A 20,084-nucleotide genomic window follows, 5' to 3' on the forward strand; every position below is an offset into this window, starting at 1 on the left:
AAGGCCACTTTGAAAACGCAGACCACCGCCAACGCCAGTGTTCAACAACTTCAAAAAGAAAAATCTAATTCATGAGGAATCCCATTAGCAGCACGCATCCCGTGACTGTGAGGTGTTGCTGTGTCTAGGCAGCTTCATCAGCTGTGCAGTACGGTTCCAAGAAATAGCTGTGAAATGCTGGGGCAGAGCTCGAGACCAGACCAGACGTGAAACAATTCAAATCAGCACTTGGATACAAAATGTGTCTGTGAGTGTGTGGAAGCTGGGAGTGGAGCCACTAGAAGAGCAGGGTGATGAAGACGAGAGGAGCAGAGCGATGATGATAATAGCTATATTGTTGCACACAGAAAGTGAGGTACACACCAAGTGTCGGTCTAAAGAAGAAGGTGCAAGTTTTGTGTGATGGGTGGCACTGGCCAGGTCCCACCACAACCAATGATCAGATTTGAGTTTGCTTCGCCCAAAACAATATACTCCAACAAAATAATTTAAAACTAAGGTTGGTAATCCTAGAAAAGATAGCAAGAGTTTTGAAAAATGCAAGAGATACATCCCACCCCCTCCCATAAGACCAAAAACTGATAAACAACCACTGGCTACTAGAGGAAGACTTTTTTCTTGACTTGCTCTATAACATCATCTCTGTTTCAGTTCTCACTACACTCCAGTCATGCGCAGTGAAAGCGCAGTGAAAGCACGGGCATGGTGTGTGGAGGAGGGCAGGTTGTTTAGTGACAGACAGGTTCACCAGCCAATCATTTCATTCTGTTCCAATGAAATGATTGGTCATGTTTGTTACAGTCCTGTGATGGCCACAGATATCAGTTTGTTTATTTATTGATGGCTGTCTGGGCGTGAAAAGGATTTTAATAAATAAGATTAAAAAAGTGGTTCAGATCCAAATGACCAACCCTACATTCAAAGGAAGAAAAACAAGTAATATTTTGATATAAACATTAAAAAAGGTTTTTGTCATAGATGGTGAAACATTACACTGGGCAGTTTTCATTTTATGGGACTTAAAATTAATAGTCTATAGCAACTCTCGGATGCCAAGTATACCATATCATCTTATATCCTTATTTTTACGAGCATGCAATGAAAAGCTGTTGAGAAATGACAAGGTTCAGTTAACTGATCTACAGAATCGGTTTGGTCAGACAAGATTTTTAAAGTGTTTGTATATATATATACGTATTATATATCATATTTTAAAGTAAAGACCATAAATACTTTAAAAATATTAAAAAGAAATATTCTTGCTAATGACCTGGAACTGGAACATCGATCTGTTTCTTCTACCTACTGTAACACACTGTATGCAGTATATTATGTATTTGTAGGCAGGACATATAATCAATAAACTATATCAAGATATGTTTTGTTGCGATCTGTGTTGTTTAACTGCCGCAATCATTCTTAGCTGCTTGTTGCATGACGATTTAAACGCAGTCAGCGAAGCAGCCTCCTTTGATCACAGTGGCAGTAAAGCCTTCAGGTTCAATACCAGCAGCTGTGTGTTGTTGCTGAGACGCCCAATGGTGAAGCCTCATTAGGCCACATTTCATTTGTCAGTCGTGATATTGCATTAATCAAAATACCGTGTACTGTGTCACACAGTGATTTATGGTGATTGTTCTTCAATCTACTCTTTGCCGCTTTAGGGCTGTAAAAACTTAGTTTTTCGATAATTAACCGGAAGTAAGCCGATGCGGCCCGATAACATTCTATCGGAATTGTCGTTGCCCGAAGTATTTATGCAATGGGTGCGGCAGGTGTCTAGTTTCCAGACTAAGATGCACCCCTCACTGATTAGTTAGTTATTAGTTCAAAGGTATTTTGTGGCGGCTTAATTACAGCAGGTTACCTTGTAGTTTCAGAAGGAAAGCTGCAACCAACATGGCCAAGGCAAAGCAACCAGTCCATTCCCCCACCCCAACATCTTATTACAAACCACTAAAAACCTTCTTTGTTCGTAAATATGACAAATTCAAAATGTTTAAAATCAAAAAATTCCCCTTGTCACCTTTAAATGGCCTAAATTGCTCCTTTTCTCACTTAGATCTATGAAAATGCTAATGTGGCCCCGCCCCTGCTCTCCACCACTTGCATTTGAGGAGCCTTGTCCGGCTACTTAGCTCCACCCACAAGATGACAGGATTGGTGTCTTAGGTTTGTAACATCACAATTCCAGGCTGTCTTAATTTCTGTTTATTAATTGCTCATTTCACTCATAAGATTTCATAAAAGAATAAAGGCATAGGGAGGAGATTTGTGGGATAAGACGTTGTTGTTGTGTCTCTTACCTTTGGATACTGTTGCACTGGAATGAGAACTCTTTCGGAGAGCTTGATATTTTTATTGCTGATGATATCTAGGTATTTCTTTATGTCGCCATCTTTTCTCAAATCGTCGCCTTCATACTTTTCAATCTCTGCAAACACAAAATAAAAAAAAACATAAGAAGATAATTAGTTTTGTTATGTAACTGAAAACACAGAATCAGTCCACATGTGCAACTGGGCTCTGGAGTTCACTGCAGCATGACAACCACACAGTGTAATGTTAGGCTCGGGGCGCATCTGTGGGAATTAAACTATGCATTGCATCGCACACAGTGAATCATTTTAGCTGATTATTATTGTGTCTCAGTTGTAAATATGCTCACATTGCAAACTTAATGATATGAGATTATCCCGCTGACTACCGCTACGTCCTTTACATCAAACCCTGTAATCTCGTGATCCAGTCAAAATAACAACAGAGGCCAAACTCGCAGTCAGCTTACTGTGCCTCACTTCACTGCAAACTGAGCTCTCGTGAGCCGCGAGCGTTCCCTCATCCCCGCACAGCGAAGGACTTAAACAGCTGTCAGATTAAATATACAAAACGTTTGATATCAGAGTCGTTGAACTCTCATATTAAGATCATATTTGCAGATCATTGGTTCCAATCAAGCTGCAGCACTTTACAGGATGTGCAAATCTTGTGCAAATTGGCCCAGTGGTCCTCTTGTGTCTCCACGGCCTGATTGCAAACAGGAAGGAGATGAGAGGTGGATATTAACCGTCTGGTTCGGCTCCACAGGAACCCCCTGAACTCAACACTCACAAGACATGATCCCTGAGAAATGAAAACCTCTGTGGTTTCCTCCTTGATCTGACTTCTACTCAACAGAATCACAATTTCAGGTCTGTAACACACTTGCGGCACAATACAATATGTTCCTGAACAAGACCGAGAACAAGTGGGCAACACACCTGAGCTGCTATATTGAAACTCAAGAGTTCACTGAGGCTGGAGCACTGCACCCTTATCTGAGCTGCCGACAGCCGGCAGACAAAGCTGTGACGTTAACAAACAGCTCCAGCCTGGGCAGATAAAAGGCTAAAATGTTCACTAAGTAAGAGAGTTGATTATAGACTGTAAGACATCCTGATTAGAGTCAGAATGCAATATATAATCTGTGTCAACTGTCTCACAGTCTGACAAATTATCCGTTTGTGTGGATAATAGTTGGAAAGAATGGCCAGTGGTGTCAGTTTTGCACCAGGAGTCGCATGAAAAGCACAAAATCCATGAAATGCAGTGATTTCTTCCAGCGTGACACAGTCTCTCTGATTGTGACTGATTGTCCGAAGAAGATCATTTAAATTGGAAGATGCTGTCTGCGCTGCTAAACTGTCAAAAGCTGAGAGAGGTCATTCAAAATGGAGGAGTGCAAATGAATGAATGTGAAAATGCCTTTTTAGGTTACTAAGAGTCATTGCCAGAAGGGACAGCCTTAACAGAGATAGTTGCTGAAGGAAAGATTTTGCTCATTACCTCTCAGGACTGCTGTCTGGATTCTTTATTAAACATTTAGGGAGGTTGACAGATTGAAATCCAAGCATACAGCCTTTTTCTCACATCAACGCTTCCTTATTCCTTATGTGACACTTTACATGAGGCAGATGTCCCAGGATAACAAGAGCCTACAGAATATGCCATTTAATATTATGTGTTTTGCCTGAGGACATATATCAAACACAACCTGTGGTGTGCAAGCACATTTATGAACTGGCTCTTCTTTATATACAGTACATGAGGAGCTGCATAGGGACAATGTAAAAATATACAAGTTAAAGTCGAAAAGGAACTAATGATATTTCTGAGAAATTATTCTTTGTCTCTGTTGGGAACAAATGTAACATTACCAATTATACAATAATATATTATGCAATGTAAATTGTTACTACAAAGTTTATGCATTCACTTCGATGGGACTTCACACAAGAGGTATGTCAAATTGTGTTTGCACAAATTATGAAGTTATTACATTAGAGTAATTGTGTAGTATGCTAACACATTTCGGTTTTTGGATTTGTGATAAATGTACCCTATTGATTACTGGATTTTGCGATTTTGACAGATGTTCATGGTCAGGCCAAAGAATATCGTGCACATCACATTGAACACAACGCTAGACACCACAGGTTACACATGATGAAGATGGAAGTATGGTGAAAAAATATATAACCACAAAGTCCATACACAGACGAGACCTGGCTGGACGGACTGACCTCAACACAGTGTAAAGAGAGTCAATCTTGGTTTCTTTTCAACAAGCCAAATGGTTATAATCATAATCCTCATGACAAAGCCACAGTTTCCCTAAGCGATTTGTGAATTGGCCTAAACCCAACCTTAATTGTAGCGTTGCCTGATCAGAAAAAGGTTTTAATTTTGAAAATGAGACTTTTAATGCATTTGGAAGAAATGATATCATCCTGTGAATAAAGAAAAAATCTAAAACAACGTGTGTGACTGTGGAGGGGAGAGACAAGCCACACAGTCTTTTATACTTTCAAGGACTTGTTAAAGTTTTGAACATTTGAGAGTTGGCTGCTCTGCCACAATACTTAATGCAAATGTGCAAACGCAAAAAATTCACTCATTTAGATTTGTAAAACTCATACCATCAAATGAAGCTCATGTGCTTTCTGTGCTCAGTCCCACTTCCAGGTTTGATCAAGGATTTAATTCTCGATATCCTCATACATTAGTTATGGACCTCTGCATATGGAGGGAAATTTGTTTTGGGATGAATTTTCATTTTGAAAGTGAGTATTTAACTTTCAAATGGGCATAATGTTCACATCATTTGAATGAAGTAATGCTGTTTTTATAGCCCGTGACGATTATTGTCCTCTGTAACAGTGGATAATGAGAAACACCTTTATTCTAAAGTGCAGCCTGCCTGTGAACTCGGAGATTGTGTGCGAACGCATGCGAGAGAGTAAAAGATGGGAAGGGAGAGAAACGGTGGAAAATGAGCTTACACTGTATAAATCCGGAGAAACGTTCACACTGGTATCATCGTTGTCAAATATGTGGTGGGAAGTGGCGGGAGCCTGAAGATCAGAGACGCGAGAATGTGCTTTGAAGGTTCCTGGTTTCAGCCCTCACACAGGATGAAAAAAAGTGTCAGCGAGGAAACTGAACGAGTGACTATTCTTGTGCTCTTGATCCCCTCTGTTGCGCTGTCCAAACTGCTTCAGCAGAGCTGCTCAGTCACCAAGAATGAAACAAGAAAAAAACCCTGGTTTAACTGGGCAGCTTCCAAATAGACGTGTAAACGCACAAGTTCAGAGACGACGTTTTGTTGGAAAAGAAAATGTGCTCAGCCGGTTTGCCATGGATTAAAGTTAAATACATCTGCTTTGGTCAGTTTGCAGCAACAAAGACTGAGGAAAAGTCCTCAGTCCATTTATCCTGGAAACTTAATATGCATATGAAATACAAAATGCAACCGACACATCCCAGCCCCTAATATCACATGAATGCGCTCTAACCAAAGCTAGAAGACAACTTTTTGCTTGCTAACTTCTTCTGTCTTCTCTGGCTCAGTGGTGCATGTCTCCCTTACTGAAGACTCCAGTCATGTGCAGTGAGAGCAGAGGCAGGCAGCACGCAGACAGGCAGGTTGGTTGGTGACAGACAGGTACGCCAGCCAATCTTTTCATTAAGTCGTGCTTATTACAGTCCTGCCAGGGCTGCAGACACAAGCAACTGTATTGTATTGATGGCTATCGGGACGTGATGTGGATTTCAACAAATAAAATAAAAAAGATACCTTTAAAAATCAACACACAAATTATTCATCATTACAGTAAATTAGATTCTAGCTTCTATTGGGAATTCAGAGATTATATTCTGTGGCATTTTTGATTCACTTAACTCAGCCACACACAGGTTTCTGCCCCTGTTTGTAACCGTACAGCAGCTGAAAAAGCAAACACCCCTATGAGACCACATTTCAATCTACTAGATCCAGTTTTCAATTTGGATCCAGACCAGAAACACACTCATCGCTGCCAACCAACCCCCTTGATAAAACTGGATTGTTTTGTCAAGATTCACACATAATTCTCTCCCTGGCAAGTAAAGGAAAATGCTGGAAAATGAAAGAAAGTGAAAAAGAGAACATCCTGAATCCACCCCCTGATACAGACCTGCCCCAAAAATGTATGAGTTCCTCCCTGACGCTGACACTTCCTCCCACCAAGTTCCGTCCTGTAGTTTTTGCATAATCCTGCTAACAAACAAACAAAAGCTGATGGAAACACAACCTCCTTGGCAGAGGTACTTCATATCTAACAATATTTGAGCTTGTTTCAGTATAAAAAAGAATGTATGCAGTTCAACCACACTAACAAGGGGGATGGGAGGTGCATTATTTGAGATTATATGTTTACTACTCAGCTGTTTGTCTTCACATTGTAGCTTTATTGGATTTAAGGCTTTATTTGCCATACAGTCTAAAGCATGCAGTTTTTTTCTAATACTGAATAGAAGCTGCTTTAAAAGTGTAAGTGCTTGCTTCTTGCTCTGCTGTGGAGGGACGTGTCTTTTTTTACGATGGGTCAATGGAGTGTACAAAACTCACACGTTTCTTTGTACACGGCTAAACTATGATGAAACAATTCACCATAATGAATAAATATCAAAAGGAATATCTTCCTACATAGGTTTGATTAATCTCTGCCTCCCTGCACTGTCATGCCAAAATGCGATTTGATGAGACAGAACCGAGCATGAAGACGAACCTCATCACACCCAACAAGAGCGGCAACTCAGGATGTCCTAGAATCTGACAAGCGCTCCGTGTAGACAAATAACACACAGTAAGCAGCCTCTGTTTTCCACTCTCACCTTATATTTTGCAAAGCTGGCTGAAAGACTTGAAACCTTGAATAACCTCCTGATTGATTGATGAGCAACACAGGGAGAAGCTGCAGAATAGTCGAAAATACACACGTAAACTCCCCACTTCTGCTGGGTAAAGATCCTGGTAGCTGTGGCAATGTATTGTTGAATGAGGTAAAAATACTCATACAAAAATGATTAGATTCAAAAAGTGTTGAACAAGTCAATACTGGTATTGAGTGATTATCATTCTATATGTTTAATTAACAAATCTGATATACCAACTGCAGTAAAAGGCCTGAGAAAAACAAAGGTTTTTGACAGCAATCAATTATTCCCTGATTGCTTCTACTTGCTGAAAAGTACATCTACAATAATGACTTCACAATTCAATCAAAAATGAATTATTACTGTTCAAATAGCACAGACCTTTCTGTCATGTCAGATTTTTCTCCATGTCATTTAAGGCTGCACAAAAGCATTTTGGTCAGTACGGTCCGGGGACAAGACATTCAAACACCCACAGGTGATGAGTAGATGCAGGCACAGATTTATGTTTGACCCTCCGTTACGTAGAGACCCCTGGGGTCAGGGAAAGTGGACAGGGGTCGGGATGTAGAATTTAAAAAGAGGTAACTATTTAATGGACTCATATGCAATATGAATGGGTTTGGGGTAAGGGCTAGGTCCGGATATTATCATATATAAATACGTATCAGTCTTGCACTGGCTATCCTGCAAAGAAGTCATGTAAACAAATATATTTGGGATCAGGTACAGGTGTTGAGCAAACATGGGCGGGCAGCTTGTGAGAATTAAAAAGTGTTTTTGTGAGAAATCTGACATTGAAACGATTACATCTTAATCATCTTATATGAAGCCTAGCCAGTCAAGGATTTGTTTTACTAACTAACCGTCACTACTGACAATGAACCAACTAGTACAAAACGGGTCACATAAGACAGAGAGAGCCACTAGTGAATACGTCCTCAGTGGCTTTTACTGTTTGTGAAAAAATATCAGCTGTTGACAGCTACTAGTTTGGCAGGTGTTGCATTAGGGCTGCGACAATTGCCAAAACATTTTCTAAGAACACAACTCAACCATCATGAGAGGAGGACAACGAGGCCATGTGAGTAACAGTGTGTGTAGCATGTAATCACAGGGGGCTGGTTATATGCTGACATGTTTGGCCGGGTCCAGATTGGACTTGGAGATAACAGTGGGTAACGAGCCGGGTCCAGTTTGGAGCTTTGTGGGTGCGGGCGGGTGTAGGGTTGCAGAAATTGACCAGCGGAGGACTTCTAGCAGGATACACTCGCGGTAAGTGGAAACAGTCTAATACCACTGGTGTTCATTAGGATATAAAATCAAGCAAATGGAAAATAAATGAAAAACATAAACAAAGATAAACAAGTTATATAAATGTAAAAAAACATTTTTTTTACAACAGGTTTCGTCAGTAGAGAGACGGCCTGGTGTGAAATGACACACGAAAACCAAAGCATCCATGGAGTGTTATTCAGAAGTCATTTGTTGACACCAGGCTGAATTACTCTCCTATAACTAAATGCTTGTAACCACCAAACACAGTAATGGTGCTCCGACTGGCAGAGTGGACCTGGTGAGGGGGTGGATGGACGACAAGACGTGTAATTAGATTTGGCCTTTTTCACTCTGGACTGATGAATTTATATGCAACGGGTTTGAAATGCGCACCCCCGCTCGGCCCCGTGCTGCTGATGTGTTTTTAACAGAGCCGCACAGAGGCAAATTGCATTCGGCCCTTGACACAGAGATAACATATTAAATCTTAAATCTAATTATAATGCCGTCCCCAAATTCTCTGCTGAATATGCAACGCAAAGTGAAAGAGTAATTACTATTCATACAAATTACATATTTTGAATAAAATAAACAGATTATACACAACATAGAGGCCAGACAGGACAGAAAGTATGCCTCACATTTATCTTTGGTGACACCATGGTCTTTATCTCCTAGATAACATATGCAAAAGACACTATTATTTATGTATGTATCAGTTTCATTTTGTTATATATAAAAGTAGCAAATAAAGAAATAAAAGGATGGACAGCAACATATATATTGCTTTCTGTCCCTTATTTGTTGTATTTACAACTTCCCGGTTATATGTGAGCATTCAAGAGGCACAGAAACATAATCTGATCTGTAATATCTATTTTCCGAGTGCTGCAGCTTTGGCTCATCCACTCATTTCTGTTGCTTGAAAACGCTCATGACCTTGGAATTTAATCTTATTCAACCCGGGCACTCATTGTGAGTCACTTTCGATAAGAGTGTCGGCTAAACGGCCAAAATGAAATGCAATGTCTCACTTTCCTGAAATGCAATGTAATCTTTTTTGTTTTTGTCTTTTTGATCAGGTCACACCACATGGGGTGCGGCGGCGTATCTGCTGCTACGAGCTGAGTCACCGCTGGATACTCTCATAATGGGCTTGCTGAAAATGTGACTAACAATTTATAAACAACAGAGGGAGAGAGATTAAGTGAAAATCAATTAGAGTTCCTAGACTGAACTGCTCTCTGTGGTGGGGCATCATCCCAATCAATTGTAAGAATGTAAGACATGTCTGTTCAAGTTATAGGAGTGTTTGTCAACACTATACTTTATCATGCATCTACAGACTATGATGCATCTATTCAACAGTCAGTACAGCTTACTCTCTCAGATTCTAATTACTGCCCTACGTTATAGTTGACTAAAGTTAAGAGGGTTCCTGCAATGTCTGATTAGTTTTAATAAAAGTTAAAGAAGAGTGGATGGATGGACGCATTGCATGGGTTGACGGATGGATGGAGGGATGGGTAGACGGATAGATGGATGGACGGATGGATGGATGGATGGTTGGATGGAATGACAGGTAGATGGACGGATGGATAGGTCCCCAAAAATGTAACTACGCTTCGAGATAACGCTGACCACAAGAGCCGTGATTGGTCCGCTTGGTAGCACTGCATTTCAAGCAGGCTCACCGCCATTTTTGAATTGAGTTGAAGGAACGAACACGGACGACATCTTTCTTTTCTTGGCTGCAGTTCTTTGAGAAAAAGGAATTTCTCATCCACTTCTATCAGCTGCAACTCCAACACGGTCTGAGGTAAACAGACACCAGAGAATTTGTAAATAAGCAGACCAGACACCGGAAGAAACTCAACACCAGCATAGAAACTCTACCGCCACTAGCGTTTCGGCGTACCTTCCACACAGAAGCATGTCTGTGACTCTGGGGTTGGAGCAGGTTAACCACTAACTAGAGGGTCAGTGGTTCGATCCCAGTCTCCCAGATTCCGTGTGTGCAGGTGATGTCTGATAGAGAAAGTGTTGCACACAGATGCACTGTATGAATGTGTGTGTGAATGGCAGAACTCTACCGTGAAGGGCTTCGAGTGGTTGTCAAGTATAGAATAGTGCCACATAAATACAGAGCATTTACCATCTACTCGAACAGAAACCGATTTATACTGTGATTAACTACTTGATATTTCAGCTATTTTTTAAGAACATTTCCTCTTTTTGCTTAAGAGTCGTTGAGAGAACGCCAGCAAAGTGCAGCCGGGTGCTGAAGAGAGAATTTGAGCTCTGACAGTTTGGAGAAGGGCTAAATGCAAACCAGATAAAACCCAGATATGATAAAGGATTAAAGGAGGCATTGAGCTCGCACACTGCTGTGTTTCACATCAAAAGGCAGTTTCTAAGCTGCAGTTCAAATATCTTATACCCACTGACGCTTAAACACATTAAACTGACAACCTCATTGAGAGTGAGAACACAGGTAAACTCGACAGACGCGAGGTGTTTCTTATGTTCTTCTCTCTTATGTTTTACTTTACGTGAGTCATGGGCCTCCTCCATAAACAGCACATGCTCATCTTTATTTCTGAGAAGCCTGGCGTTCTTCAGATCTCATGAAGATTTTGTTTGTGCTGCTGCTTCGCCTGGCAGCACTTGTGAGGGCATTTGAGATTAGTAATGCTTAGCAACAATATAAAATAGATCTTGTCATTGTAAAAAAAAAAGAAGAAGAAAGTAATGTGCAGAATTGTCACCTTTGATCTAAAAATGGAACCATGCCGATGCAAACACTTGCCTTTGTTTTTCTCATCAACCAATATGCCTCTACCCGTCCATCAGACATCTCAGAGCACAGCCTCCTCTGTGCGTCTGCCTGCTCGGCGTTTTGCTTTGCTTATTAGGAATCCCATCGGTGTTCATGACAGGACTGAGCTACGTGGCATGTAGGCAAGTATTTCAAAGAAAACCGCTGGGATCTATTAAAGGCTTCTCTTTCTTGTCTCTAACTTCAACCCACTTTAAAAAGAACGGTGCGGTTCTTTATTTGGCCGCAGATTAAATCTCGACATTGACATTTATGTGTCAATCCAAGTAATCATTGCCCACTTATACGCTGAAATGAGCTGTGATACGCGAGTTTAAGTGATTTTAAGTAATGGTCTTGAGGGGAATGTGTTTAAAAACATTATTTCACTGCTTCACTGTCGAAAGCAAACCAGTAGCCCACACTCCAAACTGAGAGATAATCATCCTCACCCACCCACTGGAAGAGCTTTACTCCGCTCGAAGAAAGAAAAACAAATTTAAAGGCGACACTAACTTATACAAATAACCAATTCATTCCATAAATACGGAGCCGTTAACTGAGGCCGTGGTAAATCCATGTCACGCTGGTAAACGTGCATGGCGTGAATAATGCAGGATTTCATGCTCCGCTATTCAGTGACTAATAGCTGTGGATCTATAAATCTGAGGGTGCAGTTTATCTTGCCGTCCACTGATGAATCTGTATCAAACATGAGCGCGGACTGACATGAGATGATTGAAACTGTGTGAAAGTGGTTGGAATTATGACGATTATTTCAGATGCTGCCCACAGCTGATGATGTTGAACACTGCCAGAGTCTGACCGAGCTGACAGTTTATCAGAGTAATTGTTCACTATTGTGAGTGATGAATTTATTTTTCTTTGTTGACCTCGTAAACAGGATTCCTCTCATCGAAATGTTCTCTGTTCCTTAGCAATGTATAACAGCGTGTTGTATTTGTGTTTATCGTGTTTTACTCACTTGAAGAATTGAAAACTGCACTGTGTTGAGTATATGTGTATTTGTTAGTGAAAAAAACTGCTTCACCTGAATGAAATCACTTTCTATACAATACCATAAAAACATGCTAATTCCCGTTCACTGTGCAAATGCAATAAAGACATTGATTTTCCTTTGTGTCCTGGCTGTGTGACTCAGCCTTGAGTAAAGCTTGCAAAGTGCACTGTGTGCCAGACGATCCCATCTGCATCACAGTTAGCGACGAGAGCGCCGCTGTCACGTGTCCCAGCGGCACACTTCACCAGGGGAGATCAAGGAGCAGAGGCACCAGAGAGCCGGCCAATCACAGCGTGCGACTCCGACATGGAGGTGGACTCTACACCTCTCTCCACAAACACGTCCGAACAGATGTGTGTTAGGAATCTTAACATCACAGAGTAATACGGATGAATGTAGACGATAGTAAATGTTGACTTTCATTTTACACCTGATACACTGCAGCACGTGTTCCTAAAGGAATATAGTTACACTATTTAGTGTTTAGCTTGCTTTAATGTAGTTTTCTCATGTAAACAGAGTAAAAAATATTCATTCCACAGCACATCACTCAAACCTTTACTAGTTATTTTTAGGATTGCACACCTGTCTACCTTGAGGGAGCACATCTACATTTACAACGGAGAAAAGTAAATGTTACGACACCACCTGCTCCAGACTCCAGCCGAGGATCCTGTAAGACGTAACAAACTACAGGAGACCACCTCCTCCTTCAGGCTTCTCCTTCTCATTCCAACTCATGAGGTACGATTATTGATGCTGGCACCAAATATCGATATTTACTCTTTTAGTTTTATACTTTTATACACTTTTTTTTATACATGTCTCATCTGTGAAACCGACAATAAATTGCAGGGAATAAACACAAAAATCTAGCACTTTACATCTTTAGGGAGAATTTTGTAATCTTCATCAGTTAAACAGATACCATGATGTGTTGTATATGATTGTATTGCAACATATCAATTATCGGAGAATCACTGTATTGTGATATTATCGTTGTCTGCCGTGTATCACGTATCTTATTGTGTCGTCTCCCCCCTGCTCTTCTAACTATACAGCAAAGGCCGCACCTCCAAAGACCCAGCTGTCAAACTTCTAAAGTTTGCAGACCACACCACTGCTCATCGGACTCATACGAGATGCTGACAAGTCAGCGTATCGGCAGAAAGTTGTAGTACTGGTGCTCAGGTGCAGTCAAACAAGTGGAAATGACAGCAGCCTCTTGGAGACACTGCTCCCCCTCGCAACATCACTGCACTGTTTCAACCCTCGAGCTTCTGGGAAATACCATTTTCCCCAAGACCTGAGGTGGGAGACCAACCGGTATCACCTCCATCAACTAAAGTGCACTGCAGAGGATGTTCTCTCTGCCGCAACTGAGGAAGTAGTGTCTGCCACGGGAGCTGTTGAGCAAGTTCTACGCTGCAGTCAGAGAACGCGTGCTGGGAACATCCATCACGGCCTGGTTGGGAGCAGCCACAGAACAGGAAAGGAGCCAGACTGCTGCGAACAGTGAGAACAGCAGGGGGGGGGGGAATCATTGGTTCCGCCCCCTCTGACCGCCCTCCGGGGTTTGTACTCTCCAGGAACAAGGAAAACTGGTGAGAAATGCGTGACAGATTCCTGCAGGCACCACAGAACCGTGTTCACCAGAGCTACCGACACAAGAGGAGTGTCTTTCCCCATCACGCTCATCAACAGCTGACCAGTAACATCTACTAACTACACCATAGATATCCTCCTGTTACATGATGCACACAACTCTGGTTTGCACTACCACACACTTGCCCTTGATATACAGCATATGGTTTGCCTTTTATATGATCCGTACCTTGCTTTTATATTGTCTGTAAATAGGAGGTACTTTGTTTTGCACATTGTAGGAGAATCAGCAACTGCAGGAACCAAATCCCCCCCCAGTGAGCACGAACACACTTGTGCCAATAAATCTGACTCTGATTCAAATTCCGCTTCGAGCTGAGCCGAGTCCTTGTGTTGGCTCCGCCGTGATAAGTTTTCCCGCCTATCAAAAGTGACACAGTCTCGATATGTGAATGAAACCACGGATGCACCTGCGGCGTGGAGAAAGGTACTTTACATGCTGCAGGCTGAACTTGATTATACGGCCCCTGTTGGACGAAGTGTGACATGAAGTCAGAGGGGAGACGGTGGAACATCTGTCTCAGCGGCTCCACCGAGTCCCTCCTGTGACCTTGATGACAGCGTTGGTGTTGAGAGAAGATTAGTCACGCTACACTACATTCACCTAAAATGTTTATGAAGCATTTTTCAGGAATTATCCATTCTATTTAGAATCGATGATACTTGCGATTAGAGCGTGCACTATTCAGTCTGTCTGTCACAAAAACAGTGGGTTTATTTCCTGCTACACACATTTCTCATGAATGTTGCTAATATTGTTAATTTGTTGATGTGCTCTGTAACATGTGACATCTTCTTCTGATCATCCTGGTAGAGGGAGAGCTCACTTGAGACTGTCACTGTTTTTTCTGGATATTTGTGGTATTATTTGCAATTTTATTTTTGGTAGTTTTTCCTCATGTTGAGGGTTAAGGGCGTTGGATGTCTCACCTTGTTAAGCCCTACAAGTCAAATTGCGATCTGTGAATACAAACTGTATAAATAGCAGTTGATTGATTGAGTGATTGATTGAAGAAAACATAATATGATGGCTGGATAAAAAATCAATTCTGAAATGCTTTTACTTTCACCAGAATGTGAGCAAACAAAAACGTGGACTTCCACCCATTAACCGAACAATCTAGAAATATTTATGCACAGGGAGAGTTCTTAGGAATATCAGACTAATACTGATATTTGCTTAGTTTGGTTAGTGTCTTTTTTCAAGAAAACTTAAGGAGGATGTCAAGTTTGTGAAGCTTCTTTTAGTCTGATAAAGAAATGATGGTAACAGACAATTTGATATGAAATAAGTCGATGGTGAAGATTAAAACGCTGGTACACAACAGCCTTTAAAATGAGTCAAACATCCAGGTAATGGAGGTGATCGGTGACTTCACTCTCCAGCTGTATAGAGAACTGCTCCGTGGAAACTCGACTTATTATGTTGGGGCTGTTTTGTGCTGGTGCTCGACCTTGGAGGGTTAGAATAAAAGGTGATGACTATGTACTTTCCATTCTGTGCTCATTGCATTCCTCCAGCTTTGGAAAAAGATTAAAAAAAGTTCTGCAAAAAGGAGCCAAAGGGCAGTGCCCGAATCAAGACGCACAGCCACAGTGAATCCACTGTCACAGCGTTGAGATTCAGGGGTAATGTGTTGAATATAATCCCACATAAGGTCACTGGACATCCCCCCCCAAATACAAATACAAGGGTGTTTTCAGTTGCAGAGATGGTGAATGCCACAGATAAACAAGATTTTAGAAAAAACACCTGACTTACCTTCTGCAAGCAGGCGCAACGCGTGCACAAAAGAAGGGTCCAGGGTGTTCTTCTCCTCCACCAGTTCAGGTAAGCACTGATTTGAATTCATGGCTGTGCCCGCGGAGCTCCTCTCCGGCCGTGCAGGTGAGAGACTGTGCGGGACCGGACTGGACGAGCGTCGGAATGCAACTCAACACCTTCCCCGGTTCCTGCGCTGTTGGCGGCTCCACTCCACCAGGGCACCAAGCGCCAAAAAGAACAAACACCAAGGGAGAAAAGACAACTAGTCCGTGATGCTCGGCTGGAGGCTGAGTTGTGCTTCAGAGGTGTGAGTCCATCTCTGCTGCTGCTGCTGCCTCTCCGTCCTCTCCTCAGCACCCCGCCGCCCTCAGTGGGGCTGCACACCGCTGCCTCTCCCCCTCCTCCCCGCCCCCACTCACATACATTATTGGCCACATTCTGGCACCGTGGCGCCGCTGGGAAAACAAAGACGGTCCCCGCTGAGCGCAGAGTAATTGTGCTGTGAGGGGGTGAATGGAAAAAGGGGAGAAAAAAAGTTGAGGTTGCATTTAGCCGGGGCTCCAACACGGTCCCTGCAATAATCTCACTTCAATAATAGATTCAGTTGCTTTCTTTAAAAGTTTGATGTTGAAAATAGTCCCCAAAAGAAGCAATAAACTGAGGAACAACACTGCAGAAGCTGTGTGTCTTCAGACCATTGTAGTTTAACCATTATTCAGTACCAGCAGAGCCGGTCCTGTACATTTGCCTCACAGCAGATGGACCAGCTTTGTTTTATACATCTGTCCTAGGGGAAAGTGCAATGTAGAGAAAGAAATAAACAATTAACAACTTTTAAAGTGCCAAATAGATTATAAATAGTTAAACATTAAGATTTGTTTTAGTAACGACCTGTTACTAAAACATGTTCTATTAGGCATTTGGACCGTCCAACCTGCAAGTTTTTGCAATGTCTTTGTTGCCAATTTTGGATCAGGCAAACGGTATGATCCTAACTTGTCGCCCTATCATACAAGACTGTCAGTGGAAAGCATTAGAATAGCTACAGTCACTTCGGAGGGGCCCCTGGTGGCATTGGGGCAGAAGGCAGCCGCTTATTTGGCTAATGGGGAGGGCTGGCTTTGAGTACAGGCCCCCCAACGAGTCCTTACGAGAGCATATTATAACATATACTTTATTTTCAGGTTAAATTGTCCTCTCAGGTTAAATTATGACTGACTTTGATATGGCAAAGATCAATTATTTCTGAATCAGTGATGCCATTCTACCGAGAGATAATACCGTATCAACGGGAAACATATCTGATCCAATTACGTTCTTGACTGAGTTTCCATTAATTTCCAGAGTTCCCCACAGAGCAGCTTGTTTTTTTTCTTCCACACTGAACAAATGCTCTGTGTGACCAGTGGCTGTTTCGCCTCAGGGAGGAAAACACAGTTATGGCCTCTGTGTCGCTGCCCATGGAGCTGGACACCACCTGCATGACTCACATTTCTCCTGCTGTGGTGAAGAGGCAGTTTTTTTCAAACTTTTCCATCGCATAATAGAATAAACGGCATTGAGTAATAGGTTTGTTCAACTGGGCTCCCATCAGTCTGTCCTCACAGCCTTTGATATGATCCCACGCCTTTATTAATCACGTCTGAAAGAAAGTTTATGTCTCGTTATGGTTTAATCACTTTTCGGCATCTTTCTGAAAAGCTCTGCAAAACTATACCTGTCTAGAAATATGCTCTTGTTTGCTGTTTCCTGTTTGACATTTTTGCTAATGGATAAGTATTTGATAACAACAGTCTGTTCTTGTTTTCTGACACTGTTTTTTTATTTAGTTGTAATCACATCCTAATATGCAGACATTCTGTTTAAATCTGAATTAAAAAAACTGTATTCACAGTCATGGTTTTAAATTAGTAGACTAACTGTATCAATACAAAAGCATGTAATGCAATAAGTCAAGTCAAGTTTATTTATATAGCACATTTAAAACCAAAGGGATATTCAATAATGTAAAATTAAGTTGATTGAAATAAATATGCGATGATGTGGATACAAACTATTTCAAGACACTCAAGAGAAGATGTTTTGCAGTTTATATTTGTTAGCTTGTAAGAGAGCAAAGCGGAAATCCCAGCATAACAAGTTTCATTTCCTCTATTGAAGTGTGTCTCAAAGAGCTAAGGAGAGCTTGTTGCTGTTTGTGAAGAGGAAAAGACATGACACCACCTCAAAGAATCGTTATCATTGCGATTCTTTATTCACTCGTCAAGGTGCAGCACTGGTGGTGTCAGCGATGTAAGCACGAATGTTTGCATCTCGTATCAATGCCTCTCTTGTCCCCTTCAGCTGTGATATTGATCTGAATCTCAAAGTCATCTGCAGCGCAGGATGCTGGCTGCTGTACTTACTCACAAATTAGTTTTTGAGCAGAGGAAGCTGGTGGAAGACCAAACTCCAGCTCTACTTGACCTTTAGAGATGATTGTGAATGCTCTGATCGGAATAACAAAGAGTGTGACGGGAACACACTCACTTATGTCTGCCTCTTATCCCTTTAAATAGACACATATATAGAGTTGGTTGAATTATCAATTTGAAAAATGAATAATCTTGTCATAGAACAGTGACGAGACAGTACACACCACAATACTCGTCTGTGAAATCGCATATTCTTCTTTTAGAGGTTATCCACTAATCTTCACACTTCAATAGCAATGAAAAAGATTGTTTATCTCAAAGTTTGTAAGAGCAGAAATTTAATTATTTAATATCTAATTGTAGAAAATGTGGGTAAGTGTTGGCATTAATCAGTACTCTACATTTTTAATGATTTCTCTCAGTTCACCTTTAGTGTCATGAGTATTAATCATTGACTCTTCAGTAGAAGGTTTGTTTTGGAGACGGAAATATGTCGTGTGTGGGTTTCAGGAGCTCAAACAACCACGTGGGTTTGTTTAAAATGCTATAAAAAAAGACACGAATATCTTATTAACCAACTTTTTTATCTTTATAGATAGTTAGAATATATTGATTATAACATCACATTTGCACGTCCTCTTTTCTTTTAAATTAATTATTGATCACTGTGTATTGAGAAGAGACACAATGTTTTTCTGCTAGGCAAAACCAATACGCCCATGTCTTTGTGTTTCATGCTCGCTGGACCTGGACTTGTGTAATTTCATTCATTGAAATGATTAATAATCTTGCTGCTGTTGGTGCTTGCTGGTGAGTATGGTTAATATTGAGTGTGACTGTATATATGTGGTTTCATCTTGTAATCTCTAAGTATGGTTGTATCTTCGGGTGAAATCAGAGAGAATAAAAACATACATCAAGAAGCAGAAAGGGTTCTTTGACAAATATGAAAGAGGAAAACTGATGTTTGTCAGTGCTGAGAGAAGATTTTTTATCAGACTGCTGCATGCTATTTGGGGGAAAGAAAAGTTATCAACACTTCTTTTCTGATTAAGACTCTATCAGTACTGACACCATTTAGTTTTCAACTAAGATTTCATGGATTCTTACAGCTCTCTAGTGGTCAAATGGCAACATTACAAATTTCGCGAACACTAATGGAGAGAAGCCTTTGAAACCTTTAATTTCTAAAGTACCTTGGCTTAGTTGGTTTTCTTAAATTTGCAAAAGATTTATTATTTGTTTTATCTGCTTTTTTATGTTTTGTTCATCCCTTCTATTTTTGTGTCTTTGTTTTAGTTTTGTTTTAATTTCAATGCTTTTTGTGTGTGATATTTGTAACTTTGTGTACCACTGACAGCTGTTCTCACTGTGTCCATGTGATCACCAAGTTTGTTCTGTGGAACTTTGATTCTTCACTTCTGTCACATTTCCTTAGTGAAGCTCCAGTGTTGGATGAATGATTAACATGTTCAACAATCTTTTGGTTTTGACGGTGGTGATAACTATGTGAAGCTGTTTCTATGGCCTTTGTTATTGCTTAACCAACTGATAAACTCTGTCCTCCTTTTGGCCCCAATTACAACCTGCCTCTGTCAAGCTGGACAGAGGAATCTAACGATCAGTTGTTTTCAAATAAAAAAGTAAAACAGCTATAAACACTACTAATGTTAATTCAGATCAGTCTAAAGGACTGTATGTGTATCAGAACTGGCCGGAGAACTAGAAAAGACCACCATGAGGCCTCATTCATGCCTTTTATTTGTAGGTTTTTGAAGCCATGTTCAAGTCTGAGTAGGGCAGAGACATGACGCTCACTCTGACCATCTTAGTCCACCTTGGACACACTGGATCATATATGTAGTAATACATTGTTTAAAAGTTGTT

The 20,084-nt window shown here is 41.1% G+C and overlaps 1 protein-coding gene across 1 annotated transcript in view; it reads right to left on the reverse strand.

The window, feature by feature from the left end:
* khdrbs2 (KH domain containing, RNA binding, signal transduction associated 2) overlaps positions 1-15,871 on the reverse strand; it is a 58,762-nt gene extending 42,891 nt beyond the window's left edge. Inside the window, exons 1-2 of the mRNA XM_061087899.1 lie at positions 15,781-15,871; positions 2,307-2,434 (exon numbers count right to left, since the gene is read on the reverse strand). Of these exons, the coding sequence (XP_060943882.1) occupies positions 2,307-2,434; positions 15,781-15,871 (219 nt within the window). The remainder of the gene's footprint in view (positions 1-2,306; positions 2,435-15,780) is intronic.
* Positions 15,872-20,084: the final 4,213 nt, after the last annotated feature.

This window comes from Limanda limanda, chromosome 15 (genome assembly GCF_963576545.1).
Source record: "Limanda limanda chromosome 15, fLimLim1.1, whole genome shotgun sequence".
NCBI lineage: Eukaryota > Metazoa > Chordata > Actinopteri > Pleuronectiformes > Pleuronectidae > Limanda > Limanda limanda.